Genomic DNA, 19,348 nt, shown 5'->3' with positions numbered 1-19,348 from the left:
CAGGGAAATTTTAATGGGGAATTAACTTAAATTCTGCATTTCATCTGACAGTTTATTTTCTTCAGTGAATACAAAGAGAAAAAAAAAATTTAATAGCTTTGCTTTCTCCTCATCGCTCTCTGCAACTCCCCCCTCATTACTCTGTAGAGGGCCGACACCTTCAGATTTATACTTTTTACCATTTATATAAATCAAAAACATTTTAGGGTTAGTTTTGCTCTCTTCGGCAATTCATCTCTCGGTCTCTAGTCTGGCTGCTTTTATTTGATTTTTACATATTCTATTTTTTTTCCTTATAGTTTTTCAGTGCTTCCTCGCTACCCTCCTGTTTTAGTGATTTGAATGCTTTCTTTTTGTCATTTATTGCTTTCTTTACTGTTCTATTTATCCACATTGGTTTTTTCTTGTTCCTTAACCTTTTATTCCCATAAGGTATGTACCTCTCACAATTAGATTTTAGGATGCTTTTAAAAATATCCCATTTTGTGGCTGTATTTTTATTTTTGAGGACTTGGTCCCAGTTAACTAGGCCTTGGCTAAATTTAGCTTTTTTGAAGTTTGGCCTTTATGTTCCTCCCTGAAGAAAAACTCTTTCGAATGATAATTGGAAGGTTATAACTTTTTGGTCATTATTTCCCAGGTGTCCCATAACCTGCACATCTGTTGTTCTGTCAGGTTTATTGGTTAATACTAAGTGCAGCATGGCCGTCCCTCTAGTCGGGTCCTGAACCAGTTGGGAGAGGTAATTGTCTTTGGTTATTGCCAAGAACCTGTTTCCTTTATGAGATATACAAGTTTCAGTTTCCCAGTCTATATCTGGGTAGTTGTAGTCCCCCATAATAACCACCTCATTATGATTTGCCGCCTCGTCTATCTCGATTAGTAGCAGGTTTTCTGTGGACTCTGGTATATTAGGTGGTTTATATTAAAGAGGACCTTTCACCGATTATTACACTATGAACTAACTATACAGACATGTAGAGCGGCGCCCGGGGATCTCACTGCACTTACTATTATCCCCGGGCGCCGCTCCGTTCTCCTGCTATGTCCTCCGGTATCTCCGTTCCCTAAGTTATGGTAGGCGGAGTCTGCCCTTGTTCTTCTGTAGTGCTGGCCAATCGCAGCGCAGAGCTCACAGCCTGGGAGAAAATAACCTCCCAGGCTGTGAGCTCTGCGCTGCGATTGGCCAGCGCTAGAGCAGAACAAGGGCAGGCTCCGCCTACCATAACTTAGTGACTGGAATCTCCGCCTACTATAACTTAGTGAGCGGAGATACCGGAGGGCATAGAGGCAGAACGGAGCGGCGCCCGGGGATAATAGTAAGTGCAGTGAGATCCCCGGTCGCCGCTCTACATGTCTGTATAGTTAGTTCATAGTGTAATAATCGGTGAAAGGTCCTCTTTAAACTTCTATTAGTAATTTATTATTGTTTTTGCCTCCATGTATTTCTACCCACAGTGACTCCACATATTCATGTGCCTCACTTATATCTTCTCGGACTGTGGGCTTTAGACAGGACTTTACATAAAGGCAGACCCCTCCCCCTCTCCGGTTTTGACGATCCGTTCTAAACAGACTGTAACCTTGTACATTAACTGCCCAGTCATAGCTATCATCCAGCAATGTCTCAGTTATTCCCACTATGTCATAGTCCTCCTCACACATCACTAATTCCAGCTCCCTAGTTTTATTAGTCAGGCTTCTGGCATTAGTATACATACATTTAAGAGGTTTATGTATATTTCGTACCCTACACTTTTCCTTCTGAGCTGTTCTAGTCTCTCCTTCCATTTCTCCCCCAGTCCCATTACCTTGCCCCGGTCTCTATCTTCCCATCCTATAACGTAATAACCCTCCCCCCCAGTCCCTAGTTTAAAACACTCCTCCAAACTTCTAGCCATCTTCTCCCCCAACACAGCTTCACCTTCCCTATTGAGGTGCAGCCCATCCCTACGATAGAGCCTGTAGACAACAGAGAAGTCGGTCCATTTCTCCAGCAACCCAAACTCCCCCCTCCTACACCAGTTCTTGAGCTACTTGTTAACCTCCCTAATCTCCCGCTGCCTTTCTTGTGTGGCTTGTGGTACCGGTAGTATTTCGGAGAATACTACCTTTGAGGTCCTTGCCCTAAGCTTTTGACCTAAATCCCTAAAAATGTTTTTAAGGACGCTCCACCTACCTCTAACTTGGTCATTGGTTCCGATATGGACCATGACTGCTGGATCTTCTCCAGCCCCTCCCAGTAATCTGTGAACCCGATCCGCGATGTGTGGAACTCTATCATCAGGAAGACAACACACCGTTCGACGATCCCGGTCTTTGTGACAGATTGCCCTATCTGTACCCCTAATAATTGAGTCTCCCACTACCAGCACCTGTCTGGCCTGGCCTGCCCTGCTCTCCTGGTCCCCTGCTTACTGGAGCCGACATTCCCCTGACTGGCAGAGGAAGTGTCTGGCAGCAGCAGTGCTCTCCCTGAACGGACATCTGCCAACTGTGCAAACTTGTTGGGGTGTGTCAGATCGGTGGGGGATAGGGCATAACTTGTACCTACTGGAACACTCCCTTAATTCCTTGACTGATTTCCGTTTCTTCAGCTCATAAGAGAACTCTTCTCCTTTATGCTAACAGTTATTGATGTTAAGAAGCGTATGATTCCCTTCCCTCTGCAGAGTTTGCAGTGGGTGCTCTGCTTTCTCTCTACATTTGTACATTACCTATATCAGTGGTGGCAAAACTTTTACAGACCGAGTGCCCAAACTGCAACCCAAAACCCACTTATTTATCGCAAAGTGGCAACATGGTAATTTAACCTGCATACTACAGTCCAATATAGTATATCTTCCATGTACTTTATCATTTAGCTATAACAGCCTGCCTACATTCAGAGCGCTGCCTCTGCCGTTCATAGTGCGCCCTGCGCTGAATAGCAAGGAAAGTCTAAGGCATATTGGTACACCATAGACTTTTTCCAGGGTGTGGGTGCCCACAGAGAGGGCTCCGAGTACCACTACTGGCCTATATAATTCTCCTCCTGCAGACTGCCTTGTATGTCCTACGTGAGCTGACCTCCTTGGAGTATTACCTGCTTTTCACACTCTGATCTGCCGTGTACAACCTCTCCCCCTGCTGCTATATGGAACACAGAGAAGGGAGACTAGAAACAGGTGCAGTGATCTGGCAAAAATGATGTCAGATTCAGCAGTACTACCAGCTAAGTGAAGGACTAACACACAGAAGAAGAAAAATTTAAATGAAGACTATTTAGAAAGTTGCTTAATTTTGCGTGTATGAAAAAACTGAACAATAAAAATTCAGTGCAAAAGTGTCCATATCCTTGAACTAGATCTATCTTATGCTGCTTTCACACTAGCGTTTTGGCTTTCCGTTTGTGAGATCTGTTCAGGGCTCTTACAAGTGGTCCAAAACTGATCAGTTTTGCCCTAATGCATCAGTTTGCATCAGATTGCATCAGTTTGCCTCCGTTCCGTCTCCATTCCGCTCTGGAGGCGGACACCAAAATGCTGCCTGAAGCATTTTGCTGTCCGCCTGACGAAGCAGAGCCAAACAGATCCGTCCTGGCACACAATGCAAGTCAATGGGGACGGATCCGTTTTCTCTGACACAATCTGGCACAATAGAAAACTGATCCGTCCTCCATTGACTTTCAATGGTGTTCAAGACGGATCCGTCATGGCTATAAAGGGAGTGCAGAATTATTAGGCAAATGAGTATTTTGACCACATCATCCTCTTTATGCATGTTGTCTTACTCCAAGCTGTATAGGCTCGAAAGCCTACTACCAATTAAGCATATTAGGTGATGTGCATCTCTGTAATGAGAAGGGGTGTGGTCTAATGACATCAACACCCTATATTAGGTGTGCATAATTATTAGGCAACTTCCTTTCCTTTGGCAAAATGGGTCAAAAGAAGGACTTGACAGGCTCAGAAAAGTCAAAAATAGTGAGATATCTTGCAGAGGGATGCAGCACTCTTAAAATTGCAAAGCTTCTGAAGCGTGATCATCGAACAATCAAGCGTTTCATTCAAAATAGTCAACAGGGTCGCAAGAAGCGTGTGGAAAAACCAAGGCACAAAATAACTGCCCATGAACTGAGAAAAGTCAAGCGTGCAGCTGCCAAGATGCCACTTGCCACCAGTTTGGCCATATTTCAGAGCTGCAACATCACTGGAGTGCCCAAAAGCTCAAGGTGTGCAATACTCAGAGACATGGCCAAGGTAAGAAAGGCTGAAAGACGACCACCACTGAACAAGACACACAAGCTGAAACGTCAAGACTGGGCCAAGAAATATCTCAAGACTGATTTTTCTAAGGTTTTATGGACTGATAAAATGAGAGTGAGTCTTGATGGGCCAGATGGATGGGCCCGTGGCTGGATTGGTAAAGGGCAGAGAGCTCCAGTCCGACTCAGACGCCAGCAAGGTGGAGGTGGAGTACTGGTTTGGGCTGGTATCATCAAAGATGAGCTTGTGGGGCCTTTTCGGGTTGAGGATGGAGTCAAGCTCAACTCCCAGTCCTACTGCCAGTTTCTGGAAGACACCTTCTTCAAGCAGTGGTACAGGAAGAAGTCTGCATCCTTCAAGAAAAACATGATTTTCATGCAGGACAATGCTCCATCACACGCGTCCAAGTACTCCACAGCGTGGCTGGCAAGAAAGGGTATAAAAGAAGAAAATCTAATGACATGGCCTCCTTGTTCACCTGATCTGAACCCCATTGAGAACCTGTGGTCCATCATCAAATGTGAGATTTACAAGGAGGGAAAACAGTACACCTCTCTGAACAGTGTCTGGGAGGCTGTGGTTGCTGCTGCACGCAATGTTGATGGTGAACAGATCAAAACACTGACAGAATCCATGGATGGCAGGCTTTTGAGTGTCCTTGCAAAGAAAGGTGGCTATATTGGTCACTGATTTGTTTTTGTTTTGTTTTTGAATGTCAGAAATGTATATTTGTGAAGGTTGAGATGTTATATTGGTTTCACTGGTAAAAATAAATAATTGAAATGGGTATATATTTGTTTTTTGTTAAGTTGCCTAATAATTATGCACAGTAATAGTCACCTGCACACACAGATATCCCCCTAAAATAGCTAAAACTAAAAACAAACTAAAAACTACTTCCAAAAATATTCAGCTTTGATATTAATGAGTTTTTTGGGTTCATTGAGAACATGGTTGTTGTTCAATAATAAAATTAATCCTCAAAAATACAACTTGCCTAATAATTCTGCACTCCCTGTAGAAGACATAATACAACCGGATCCCTTAATGACGGATGCAGACGGTTGTATTATTGTAACGGAAGCGTTTTTGCAGATACATGACGGATCCACAAAAAACGCTAGTGTGAAAGTAGCCTAACCTATATGATTCACAACTGAATGTATATTATCGTTTCGTATACAATATACAATTAATATTTTCTATTATTAGAAAAATAATTAAGATATTGTTTTAAATGTTTTCCTATTGAGTCTATGGACATTTCAGTCACTATAAGACTGTAGAGGGCCACTAAGGAGCACAAAGCTGCTAGCAGGGAACTATGCTGCTACTAGTATATCAGAGTAAACAGACGGAAGAGATAAAATCATCACAATAAGTATGCTTAATGTGTACCTTCAACTACAGTACATAGTAAGAATAATATGCGGCAGGACTCAAAGGCAACTGGTTAACTACCCTCACTGACGGCAGCATAGTATAGTGATAGACCCACCGATCTGCCGATTTTGCTCTGATGGAATTCAGTAACCTGCCAAAGGGCGTAGCGCACACCAGTGCTGCAAGAGAGATGAATCTGGCATCACTTCCCCAGCTTCTGGACCATGATTGACAGTCTTATTTTCTATTGAAACATGAAAATAAACTGTCAATCATTATCCAGAGGTGGGGAACGGCAGGAGAAGCGTGCGGCACTGGAGGCTATCAATGGAGTGACACAGGGCTGAAATAAGCAATAATATAATGTAATGCCATCAGGAAGGCAGCATATAAGATATTCTACTAAACTTCACATAATTCCGGTATTGTACATGTCTTTACTCTTTATGTGTGGTAAACTGCCATAGAGACCGCACAGGATCACCCAACGATATTTAAGACATACTCAAAAATTGAACAATGCTGAAAAATAAAATAAAATTACCTATTGACAAGGATTCCTGTATGTCTAGTGAGGAATTAAATTGATTTCTGCCTTTGGAGGTCAAGAACATTTGTTGCAAAAATAGCTTTCAGATTGAATCATGAGAATCTATCAAGTCCTTTAGACAAACTATTTGGGTTATGCACAAGGCCATTATGCCGCTAGGTGCATGAGCAAATCAGTTTACATCAGTTCGGACTGTTAATCCTGCTGGTTAAGGAGTGAGAAGCAATGGGCAATTATGGCGCTTCGGCCTGGTCCACAAAGAATGATGGTCAAGCTTTTGCCTATTTATTAACGCAGAAAGAAGTTAATCTGTTATATTAAAAACCCACATAGAAGCACACAAAAAACACTATTTAGTGCAGGTTACTAATACAAATAGACACATAATTACTACTGGAGGGGTCTAGAAGCAGATCTAGAGTAATTCCACTTCCTGAAAGGAACGGGTGGACTCACCACACTGCCACTCAGGGGTCTGGACCGTTTGGTGTGGTCCAGAGCAAAAATAGTGTATTCAGAGAGTAAAGCAGGCTCTGCTATCATCCCGGCCAGCAGCTGTGCCACACAACACAATGGAATGAGGAGACAGATAATCAGAAGAAACGTTTTCTTTCACATGATATTTCATACTTTACATAGGTTTTAAAGTACATTTACATAACCCCACCGCCTCCGTGGGGGTTAATGTGCATGTTCACCAAACCAAACATGCAAGTTAGTCAGGCCATAGTGGGTATTAACTGTCCCCCAAACTTCTCTAGCTGACAGCTTCTCCTTTCAGGATATACAAAATATAGTAAAAAAAAAAAAAAAATCACAATCAAAAAGAATAATAGGTGGCTTAGCAATACATTTATGTACAGCTCCGAAATAAAAAAAAAAAAGTTATGGTCGTCAGAATTTGGTAATGCTAAGAAAAAAAAACGTTGAAATGTTTGTTTTTTTAAGTAGTACGTATTTTTCAGACTATAAGACACATTTTGTGCCCCAAAAAATGGGGGAAAAGTGATAGTGCATCCTTTGGTCCGAAAGCTGATTCCATTAGGGCAGCACTGGTCTTCTCCCTGGTCCCACTGTGAACATAGGCGCTCACTATGACCTGAGGGTGTCAGGGGGAACCCCGGAAGAAGTGATGGAGCAGTGTCCCCTGGATCTGCAGCACCATCTGGAACAAGCAAGGTAAGTATTTTTTTTTTATTTTTGTCCGATCTGAGGGCTGGCTGATGGCGGCTGGAGGGTCCGATCTGAGGGCTGGCTGATGGCGGCTGGAGGGTCCGATCTGAGGGCTGGCTGATGGCGGCTGGAGGGTCCGATCTGAGGGCTGGCTGATGGCGGCTGGAGGGTCCGATCTGAGGGCTGGCTGATGGCGGCTGGAGGGTCCGATCTGAGGGCTGGCTGATGGCGGCTGGAGGGTCCGATCTGAGGGCTGGCTGATGGCGGCTGGAGGGTCCGATCTGAGGGCTGGCTGATGGCGGCTGGAGGGTCCGATCTGAGGGCTGGCTGATGGCGGCTGGAGGGTCCGATCTGAGGGCTGGCTGATGGCGGCTGGAGGGTCCGATCTGAGGGCTGGCTGATGGCGGCTGGAGGGTCCGATCTGAGGGCTGGCTGATGGCGGCTGGAGGGTCCGATCTGAGGGCTGGCTGATGGCGGCTGGAGGGTCCGATCTGAGGGCTGATGGCAGCTGGAGGGTCCGATCTGAGGGCTGATGGCAGCTGGAGGGTCCGATCTGAGGGCTGATGGCAGCTGGAGGGTCCGATCTGAGGGCTGATGGCAGCTGGAGGGTCCGATCTGAGGGCTGATGGCAGCTGGAGAGTCCGATCTGAGGGCTGATGGCAGCTGGAGGGTCCGATCTGAGGGCTGATGGCAGCTGAAGGGTCCGATCTGAGGGCTGATGGCAGCTGGAGGGTCCGATCTGAGGGCTGATGGCAGCTGGAGGGTCCGATCTGAGGGCTGATGGCAGCTGGAGGGTCCGATCTGAGGGCTGATGGCAGCTGGAGGGTCCGATCTGAGGGCTGATGGCAGCTGGAGGGTCCGATCTGAGGGCTGATGGCAGCTGGAGGGTCCGATCTGAGGGCTGATGGCAGCTGGAGGGTCCGATCTGAGGGCTGATGGCAGCTGGAGGGTCCGATCTGAGGGCTGATGGCAGCTGGAGGGTCCGATCTAAGGCTGATTGGGGGTCCAATCTAGGTCTGATAGGAGGCTGATAGTGTCTAATTGGGGGTCTGATCTGAGTCTGATGGGGTGGAGGTGCTGATCTGAGGCTAATGAAGGCTGGCAGGGGGGGTCTGATGGAGCTTGGGGGGGGTCTGATTTGGGGGCCTAATCAGAGGTCTGATGAAGAATGGGAGTCTGATAGAAAATATATTTTTTCTTATATTCCTCCTCCAAATCCTAGGTGCGTCTTATAGTCCGATGTATCTTATAATCCGAAAAATAAGGTATAAAAATTTGGTATCGCCATAATCATACTGACATACAGGATAAGGAAACCATGTCATTTTTAGCACACATTGAATGCCTTTTTTCTAATTTAACCCCACAAATTATTATTTTTCTTGTTTTCCAATAAAAGATGTGGTTAATTAAATGGCACCATTAGGAAATACAACTTGTTCCTTGAAAAATAATCTCTCATATAGCTATGTGAATAGATAATTTCAAAAAGCTATGGTTCTTGGAAGCTTAGGAGGAAATAACTAAAATTGGCCATGTACGCAAGAGGTTAAAGGGGTTATCAAAGACTAAAAGAAGTCCCCCATGTGCCCGGGCTCCTCACACTGAATATACCGCTCCAATTGCTCTGCTAGATTATCTTCAGCAGGCAGCTCAGGGTGTGTGTCCTTTCTGCTGCAGCTCTCTCCCTGTAACTGCCACAGCTTCTAGTAGGACATAGGGCTGTTGGCAGTTGAAGATTTAAACTGAGCGTGCTCGACCAGCTCATTGAGACAGTTAAAAAATAAGGAAAAGAACAAACAGGAGGGGGGGGCTATACTGATATATTTTATTGAATGCCTCACTGACTATACTAAATTTTTAATTATATGCAATTACAAAAATATTCAGATCCAGGTGCTGGTTTGAAAAATGTGGAATATGCATCGTGACACAACCCCTTTAATTATGTGAGAAAGCAAAGTGACTGAAAAAGTGGTAATACTGGAGCTAGGAATTAAATTTTCTGTCTTTACAGCGTTCACAACGTGGGCGCCTATTTCTGTACAACTGTGAAATTCGTACATTGCACACAGCGCAGATGTTGTATGCGGAACAGTGAAAAGCGCTATACACAGCCTGGAACTTTATTTTGGTATTAAAGGGATTCTCAGAGCTTTTAATATTGATGACTGATCATTAGGATAGGTCATCAATATCAAATTGGTGGGTGTCCGACACCCAGCCAGCACCCCTGCCGATCAGCTGTATGAGGAGACAGTGCGCACATGCCGTCTCCCTTCTCTCTTCCTATCGGCTGCTGCTTTTCCATAGACAAAGCGGCAGCAGGAAGAGAGACGGCACATGCATACTGCGCACGCTGTCTCCTCATACAGCTGATCGGTGGGGGTGCCGGGTGTTCTGAGGATAGGTCATCAGTATTAAAAGCCCGGATAACCCCTTTAAGACAATAAAATCAATGGATAAAATGCATTACAAAAAAAATTTTTAGGCCACTGAGAACATTTTGAAAGAAAGTATGAAAGTTTAGTTACGATTTAAAGCTGCAAAAAATAACAGATTATGAACGGACCTCTTTGTCTGGTGTAGCCGCGCTGTCCTCCTGCTGGTCTGTCACGGAGGATGTACGGCTCCGCTTCCCAGTTGGTGACACTCTTGATTGCCCCTATACAATTAAAAATGGAAAATCATTAGGATTTCATGTACTTCATAATTTGCATTTCTTCTCCCCAATGCTCTCATGTGGATACCATTTTTAAAAATAGGTTTGTAAAGTAGTTAAAGTGACCCTGTCACCAAGAACATGCAGTACAACCTGCAAGCAGCATGTTCTAGAACAGGAGAAGCTGAGCAGATTTATGGGAAAAGATTCTGTGCTCTTTCCGTGTTTAGGAGTCATGTGGGCGGTCCTACGCAGTGACCAGACTTCCTGATAATTGCCTGATCGTGCAGCAATCACTTCTGCTGTACGGGGACAATCCCCAAAGAGACCCCTATTTAGACCGCACAATCTGCTGCACAGAAACAATCATTTTTGGTTACGGCTCAACAACACCATCACCCAATAAATGAGCATCTGATCATTCGTTGGGTGATCGCCGGCACAGGTCAGTTATCAGGACCAAGCACTTCTACAAACACTCTTCCCCGATAATCAGCCCAAATACCATGTAAAAAGGACCCTTAGCGCTCATGCACACGACCGTATGTATTTTGCAGTCCACAAAAAAAGTCCGGATGACGTCTGTGTGCATTCCATATTTTGCGGAACGGAACAGCTGGCCCCTTATAGAACAGTACTATCCTTGTTCGTAATGCGGACAATAATAGGACAAGTTCTATCTTTTAGCGGAACGGATATGCGGAAACGGAATGAACACAGAGTACCTTCCATTATTTTTGCGGACCCATTGAAATAAATGGTTCCGCATACGCTCCGCAAAAAAAAAAAAAAAACGGAGCAGACACGGAAAGAAAATACGTTCATGTGCATGAGCCCTTAGGCCTCTTTCACATGGTCAGTATTTGTTCAATACTTTTGCATCAGTATTAGGCCTCTTGCACACAAACTTATTTTCTTTCCGTGTCTGTTCCGTTTTTTTGCGGACCATATGCGGAACCATTCATTTCAATGGGTACGCAAAAATAATGGAAGGTACTCAGTGTTCATTCCGTTTCCGCATATCCATTCCGCTAAAAGATAGAACTTGTCCTATTATTGTCTGCATACCGGACAAAGATAGTACTGTTCTTTTAGGGGCTAGCTGTTCCGTTTCGCAAAATACGGAATGCACACGGACGTCATCTGTATTTTTTGCGGATCCGTTTTTTGCGGACCGCAAAATACATACAGTATTGTGCAAGAGGCCTTAATAAGCCAAAACCAGGAGTGGGTCCAAAACAGAAGACGCACAAATATTTCTATTATACCTTTTCTCTGTAGGTTCCACTGCTGGTTTTGGCTTACAAATACTGATGCAAAATACGTGTAAAAAAGGCCATATGTAGGGTTGACATCACCGTTTAGTTTTCCGTTCTTCTGATCCATCCGAAGAACAGAAAGACACCAGTAAACAAAAAAAAAAAACAGACCCTGTATTTTAACCATCCGTTATGCTCAGTTTTAGCCATTTCCGTATGAGATCCATTATTTTCAATGGGAAAAACAAGAGTCCTACACAAAGTATATATTTATTTACTTTTGTCTAAAATAACGTATTTCAGACGGAACAGGCTAAAACTGATGCAAAATGTTAAAACACAGTTTTTTTTTTGTTTTTGTTTTTCTGTTCCTCTGATGGTGATAGTCACCTCAACAGCTGATCACTTATGAACAGAATCCTAGTGTAAGACCTCTTTTACATGAGCGACACAGAACGTGCTAGGGTCTGTTCAGGGTTTGGTCACTGATCCTTCCATTATACCTTATCTGTGTAGCCTCCACTCCCTGTCCTGGGTGCAATCACTGACTATGTGAAAGCGGCCCAGTGACCAGCCGCTGGAATCGACACTTTGAACGGGGGGCCGGAAAATGATGAGGCTGTCGGGTTCCCGAAGTTCAGCTCCCCTTCATGTAAACCACTTCACTTTGCACAGTACTCTTCTTCTGACTCCATTCAAAGTGGATGCAGGAAACAGCTGATTGGTGGGCGTGCTGGAAGATGAACCCCACCAATCTAATATTCATGACCTATCCTAAGGATAGGTCATCTTTATCTGGAGCCTTTAACCCCTTCCCGATGCAGCGATTTTCAGGTTTTGCTCCCTGCCTTCCCGGAGCCATAACTTTTTTATTTTTCAGTTCACATAGCCATATGAGAGTATTTAATATGGCATACAATGTAGGAGGAAGCTGGAAAGAAATTCCAAATGGGGTGGAATTGGGAGTGTGTTTTATTTTTACAGCATTCACTAAGCGGTATAACCAACTTGTGCTCTTCATTCTCCAGGTTAGTACGATTACAGCAATACCCCACTTTGTATAGTTTTTCTTGCATGTTAATGATGAAAAAAAAAAAGTTATGTCTATGGAGATGTGTGAGAGCTGTAGTTTTTGCTAATACCATTTTGGGGTGTGTATGAATTTTTTATCATTTTTTATTACATTGTTTTGGAGGAAGTAAAGTGATGAAAAAATGACAAATAGGCAATTTTTTTTCTGTTACGCCATTCACCGTGGGGGATCATTTTTTTTATATTTTAATAGCATGGGTGTTTTTTGCACACGGCAATGCCCATGATGTTATTTTTTTTTTTGGGGAAAGGGGGTGATTTGAGTTTTTATATATTTCTTTTTAAATTTATTTATTTTATTACTTTTTCTATGTCCCAGATTATGTAATCAGATTGAAATTTGTAAAGAATAATGGAATTTGCTCTATTATTCTATACAGAAAACGTTATATTACAATTTAGCGCTGCCACCTGCTGGCCTGAATGGTAATATACAAGTAATGAGCTGGGAAGCCTAGTACAAGCTTAGGCTCACTGCAAGTATAGAACACTTTTCCCGATCTCCGCCGGGTAAAACGTTCCTGCGCTGGAAGCACGCGCTTCTAGGCTTTAGCCCTCTCAGATGCCGTGGTCAGATGTGACCACGGTTTCTGAGGGGTTAAGTGTCCGCAATCGGCATTACTGCCGATCACGGACATTGGCCGCGGGAATCCGCTGTATGAAGCAGCAGGCACCCGGCGGCTATGGCACGTAGATGTACGGCTGATGTCGTGAAGAGGTTTAAACTTTACAAAGATGCATTGTAAACCACTCTAAATGCTGAACCAGTCTGATCGCCACTTGACTTATCTCCCTGTTCCTTTCATCCACATCCTCTTCCCATATATAGTTGAACTTAATAGACATGTCTGAAAAAAAAAATCTACCTGTACATATTCGATACAGACGATCAAGAGACACCATTTCACAATGTGCCTGTGAAGAGTGGCCAATTATGTCATATCCAAAATTATGAATGAGCGAAAAAATGCAGCATGACTGAACGTCATTTCAGCAGACAGTGAAAACTTGTGTAAATTTTCCATACAGTCACGAAATGGTTGCAATGTTCTTTGGCTTGTGGGTATGTCCACACGGGGGTGGATACAGTGTGAAGTTACATCTGGATTTTGCGGGGAAACACCCGCAGAGTATGACCTATTGCACACGCCCATTTGGCTTTTTCAGTGTTTTGCGATGCGCAAAAAATACGGATGACATCCGGCCTCTGATAGAACATTACTATCCTTGTCCATTATGCGGACAATATTAGGACATGTTCTATCTTTGAACGGAACGGAAAAACGGAAACGGAATGCATACGGAGTACATTCCGTTTATTTTGCGGACCCATTGAAATGAATGGTACCGTATACAGAAAAAAACGTAACGTAAACATAAAAAAAAGTTTGTGTGCATGACTGATTAGCTGTGGATCTGTCGGCAAATCTGCAGTGTTGTACAGCTCCAGCAAAGTGGATGGGATTTAAGAAATCTTATTCAAAATGATAGAGTAAAGTGCCCTGTGGTGCAGAGTTACAAACTGTAGCATGTCAACTTATGATGCAGATCTCGCCTACAGCAAAAAAAACATGTAATACATTAGGTTTTGGGTGTGGTTTTTACTGTGGAACCATTGCAAAAACCGCCATGGACTTTTCAAATGCATATGGTGAAATCCGTGGCAAATCTGCATGTGCAATGCATTTAGAAAGTCTTTCAAATTGTGTTCACATTTGCATTGTTGCGGCCTTGTGCACTCAATACCCCATAACGATAAAGTGAAAACAGAATTTTAGACATTTTTGCAAATTTATAAAAAAGGAAAAACTGAAATTTCACAGGGACATAAGTATTCAGACCCTTTAGGCCTCATGCACACGACCGTATGTATTTTGCAGTCCGCAAAAAAAAACAGATGACGTCCGTGTGCATTCCGTATTTTGTGGAACGGAGCAGCTGGCCCCTGATAAAACAGTACTATCCTTGTCGGTAATGCAGACAATAATAGGACATGTTCTATTTTTTGGCGGAACGGAAATACGGACATATGGAAACAGATTCATACGGAGTAACTTTTTTTTTTTTTTTTTGCGGACCCATTGAAATGAATGGTTCCATATACGGTCCGCAATAAAACCAGAACGTACACGGAAAGAATATACGTTCGTGTGTATGAGCCCTTACTATGACACTTGACATTTAGCTCTGGACGCCTGACATTTCTCTTCTTCATCTTTGAGATGTTTCTACACTTTGACTGGAGACCACCTGTGGTACACTGAATTGTTGGAAATGATTTGGAAAGACACATCCAGTCTAAGGTTTCGCAGCTGACAATGCATATCAGAGCAAAAACCAAGCCATGAGGAGGAAAGAACTGCCTGTACAGCTCAGAGATAGGATTGCATGGAGGCACAGATCTGGAGAACGGTGCAAAAAAAAAAGAAGTCTACTGTACTCTAAGTTCCCAAGAGCACAGAGGCCTTCAAATTTCTTAAATGGAAGTCATTTGGAACAACTTAGGCCCCTTTCACACGGGTGTTGCGGGAAAATGTGCGGGTGCGTTGCGGGAACACCCGCGATTTTTCAGCACGAATGCAAAACATTGTAATGCGTTTTGCACGCGCGTGAGAAAAATCGCGCATGTTTGGTACCCAAACCCGAACTTCTTCACAGAAGTTCGGGCTTGGGATCGGTGTTCTGTAGATTGTATTATTTTCCCTTATAACATGGTTATAAGGGAAAATAATAGCATTCTGAATACAGAATGCATAGTAAAATAGCGCTGGAGGGGTTAAAAAATAAATAAAAAATAATTTAACTCACCTAATTAGTCCACTTGATTGCGCAGCCGGCATCTCCTTCTGTCTCCTTTGTTGAATAGGACCTGTGGTGAGCATTAAATACCGTTACAGGACCTTTGATGATGTCACTCCGGTCATCAAATGATCCATCACCATGGTAAAAGATCATGTGACGTACCATGTGATGACTGGAGTGACGTCATCAAAGGTCCTGTAACTGTACTTAATGCTCACCACAGGTCCTATTCAACAAAGGAGACAGAAGGAGATGCCGGCTGCGCAATCAAGTGGACTAATTAGGTGAGTTAAATTTTTTTTTTTTTTAACCCCTCCAGCCCTATTTTACTATGCATTCTGTATTCAGAATGCTATTATTTTCCCTTATAACCATGTTATAAGGGAAAATAATAATGATCGGGTCTCCATCCCGATCGTCTCCTAGCAACCGTGCGTGAAAATCGCACCGCATCCGCACTTGCTTGCGGATGCTTGCGATTTTCACGCAACCCCATTCATTTCTATGGGGCCTGCGTTACGTGAAAAACGCACAAAGAGGAGCTTGCTGCGATTTTCACGCAACGCATAAGTGACGATTGAAAATCACCGCTCATCTGAACAGCCCCATATAAATGAATGGGTCGGTATTCAGTGCGGGTGCAATGCGTTAACTCACGCATCGCATCCGCGCGGAATACTCGCCCGTGTGAAAGGGGCCTTAGGGTACTTTCACACTAGCATTTTCTTTTCTGGCATAGAGTTCCGTCCTAGGGGCTCAGTACCGGAAAAGAACTGATCAGTTTTATCCCCATGCATTCTGAATGGAGAGCAATCCGTTCAGGATGTCTTCAGTTCAGTCTTTTTGACTTTTCAGGACGGAGATAATACTGCAGCATGCTACGATTTTATCTTTGTCCAAAATTCGAGAACACTTGCCGGAATGCCGGATCCAGCATTTTTTTTTTCCATAGGAATATATTAGTGCCGGATTCGGCATTCAAATTGCCACATTGACAGATCCGGTATTCCGTTTTGCCTGATGACACCGGAAAAACAGATCCTGTATTGCAATGCATTCTTCTGACTGATTAGGATCCTGATCAGTCTGAAAAATGCCTGATCAGTCAGAAAAAATGACATGCGTTTGCATACAGTTTGCCTGATCAGGCAGGCAGTTCAGGCAACAGAATTGCCTGCCGGAATCAAACAACGCAAGTGTGAAAGTACCCTTACACATGAAAGTTTGAAAAAAAATTAATAAAAATCACCTAAAAGACTTTGGTCTGATGAAGCCAAGATTTAAACTTCTCGGACTCATTTCTAAGCATCATGTCTGGAGGAAACCTGCCACTGCCCAATACCATCTCTACAGTGAAGCATGGCAGTGGCAGCATCATGCTGGGACAGGGAGACTGGTCAGAGTCGAGGGAAAGCTGAATAGTACAGAACCTGATCCACATTACCTCTGGACCTCAGACTGAGGCAAAGGGTCACCTTACAAGATAATTGCCCAAAGCACACAGCCAAGACAACACAGGGGTGTCTTAGGCCTCGTTCACGTTTCAGTTTTTCACCGACGCGTGCTGTCCGCATTTTCCACGGACAGAACACGTACCAATTGATTTGAATGTGTCTGTTCACATATCAGTATTTTTTTACTGACAGTGGGTCAGTAAAAAAATAAAATAAAATCAGACACACGTACTACTTTGGTCCGCCAATCAAACACATTCATTATAATCTATGGTTCTGTGAAACACACGGACACAACACGAATAGCATCGTGTTGCGTCCGTGTTTCACTGACTACTTTCAGCTGAGCAGTGTCCATGGAATACAGATGACAGGCAGAGGGTATAACACAGACACACAGACCAAACCACGGACATCATCGCAGATGAAACACGTACTGAATATTGCAAGGACATTAAACGGACACAGAAATACAAACAAGGCCTCAGGGACAACTCTGAATATCCTTGAGTGGCCCAGCCACAGCCTGACTGGAGCCCAATCAAAGAGATCTGAAAATGGCCATCCACCGATGATCCCCATCCAACCTGGCAGAGCTCGAGAGGCTCTACAGAGAAGAACGGCAGAAAATCCCCAAATCCAGGTGTGCAAACCATGTAGCATCATACCCCAGAAGACCGGAGGCTGGAATCGTTGCTATGGTCACCTGCACACGTTGCGGAATATATAAAAAAAAAAAAATTTCGTGCAGAGTACAGTACCAGCAAAGTGCATGAGATTATACAAGTCTCCGAATCCGCAGCAAGTCAAATAGGTTTAGAAGGGCGAGATCTGGGACAAAACTGCATCTAATCGGCACCAAAAACCACAATTAGAAATTGCAGACTTTGGTGCGGATATGCTGCAGAAACCGCATGGAAATTTGTGCGTACATCTGCACCAATGTGCAGGAGCTCTAAAGTACTGAGTAAACGGTCTGAATATTATGTCAGTGCAAGATTTTAGTTTTTCCTTTTCAATAAATTAGCAAAGGTTTTGGACATTCTGGGGGAGATTTATCAAACTGGTGCAAATTAGAACTGGTTTACTTGCCCAATCAGATTCCACCTTTCATTTTTCACAGCTACTAAAATGAAAGCTGGAAGCTGATTGGTTGCTTTGGACAACTGAGCCAGTTCTACTTTACACCAGTTTGATAAATCTCCCCCCGTGTTTTCACTTTCTCACTATGGGGTATAGCGGGCACAGCGACGGGGCACAAGGCTGCAACCTAACAAAATGTGAACGGGTGTGAAGACTTTCTGAATGCATTGTAACCATTTACTTCACATCCATTAGGGTGAACCAAACCAGCATTCAGGGAGTGTATATAAGTGAGGTCTGGACTTTTTGGGGGTAAATGCGAAACTGTCATTTTATATTTTTTCAGTGTGAAAGGCAAGTGATTGTGAGTATTTATGCCGTATGCATTATTTGTGGATTTTGTACTTCTGAAGTTGTCTTTTCTGGATGAGTTCTTCACTGTTCAGCGCAGTGCGTGCAGTAGCTATCAGATTGGAGGAACGGGACCGCCGTTCTCAGGATCGGTGGTCAGACCACCAGCGATCAGTTACTTGTCCCCTATCCTGTAGATTGGAGATAATCTGCAAACTTGGCACAATCCCTACAAGTAACCGCACATCCAACTGCAAACCTGTGGCAGCGATCAGAGGGCGGAATGCAGATTTCTGCCATTGATCTAATAGTGTCATTAATCTGCCCCCTGAATGTGGTCTGTGACCCCAGATTTCCACATCCTACTGTATGGTCAGCGGCTGTAGAACTGGATCCTGATGAAGCGTGAATGGATACTGACACATGACAGAACTCAGGCTGTGCAGTTAGTGTACGTGGTGCCCTGGCATACCTGTTCTTGGCGCTGGAGGTTGCCCCTTACAGGGGATTGCCCCTCAGAGATCTTCTGCATCAGGTTCTTGAACATCTTGTGGTGGGTGCAGCAGCTTACACTCTGGAGAAGTCACAGAGCACACAGTGAGGGATTCCAGACGGGACTCAGACGGGTCACATAGCTCCACACCCTGCTGCCTATACACAATACTTGTTGTACAGGTTACCCCACTGTCCTCGGCCCTTCTGCTTCCTGGTGGTCACCGACACCGCCGCTGCTTAACGTGCATAATCGTCTGCGCATGCGTGGCCAACGTGGAGCTATGGGCTGCCGGAAGGGACAATCCATGTGACAGTCGTAGCTTTCATGACCGCGCCCCTTCCCTATGCTAAGGGTTGCACTGACGAGCACACCTTGTCACTGTCCATTGTGTTCCACAGCAAGTTACAGAGGCAGCCCAAAGTCGCCCAGCCTTTGCTATAGGGACTCCATCTGTGGTAAAACTACAACTCCCAGCATGCACACTTGGTTGTTATCAGGACTCTCATAGAAGCGAATGGATCATGCTGGGAGCTGTAGTTTCACCACACCTGGAGTACCGGAGGTTGCTGATCCCTACATGCTGACTAATGCATGCTTATTACTGTTGAGTGAACTTGTGTTTTAAGTTCAGCGTCTAAAGTTCTGGTTATCGAAGAATCGCGTTATGGATTCCGCTACCACGGACCATAACGGAATTTAGAATCCATAACGGGATTCTTCGATAACCCGAAGCCAAACTTTAGACGCTGAACTTAAAACACAAGTTCGCTCAACACTAGTGCTTATACGTGCTCCC

The 19,348-nt window shown here is 44.1% G+C and overlaps 1 protein-coding gene across 5 annotated transcripts in view; it reads right to left on the bottom strand.

Annotated features, from left to right (window-relative positions):
* The window catches only part of GOLGA4 (golgin A4), a 156,564-nt gene extending 137,746 nt beyond the window's left edge, over nucleotides 1-18,818 (bottom strand). For 3 of the 5 annotated variants that reach the window (XM_040433540.1, XM_040433542.1, XM_040433543.1), the window contains exons 1-3: nucleotides 18,529-18,801; nucleotides 9,926-10,018; nucleotides 6,637-6,735 (exon numbers count right to left, since the gene is read on the bottom strand). In XM_040433540.1, coding sequence (XP_040289474.1) covers nucleotides 6,637-6,735; nucleotides 9,926-10,018; nucleotides 18,529-18,603 — 267 coding nt within the window. In that variant the 5' untranslated portion in view covers nucleotides 18,604-18,801. Of the gene's footprint in view, nucleotides 1-6,636; nucleotides 6,736-9,925; nucleotides 10,019-18,528 lie in introns of all 5 variants that reach the window. The other 2 variants (XM_040433541.1, XM_040433544.1) reach the window with 2 other exon arrangements.
* Between the last annotated feature and the right edge of the window lie 530 nt (nucleotides 18,819-19,348).

Source organism: Bufo bufo, chromosome 5, assembly GCF_905171765.1.
Source record: "Bufo bufo chromosome 5, aBufBuf1.1, whole genome shotgun sequence".
In the NCBI taxonomy this organism is placed as follows: Eukaryota; Metazoa; Chordata; class Amphibia; order Anura; family Bufonidae; genus Bufo; species Bufo bufo.
Note: the sequence above shows the minus strand (reverse complement) of the source record. Positions and strands in the feature narration are given on the sequence as shown.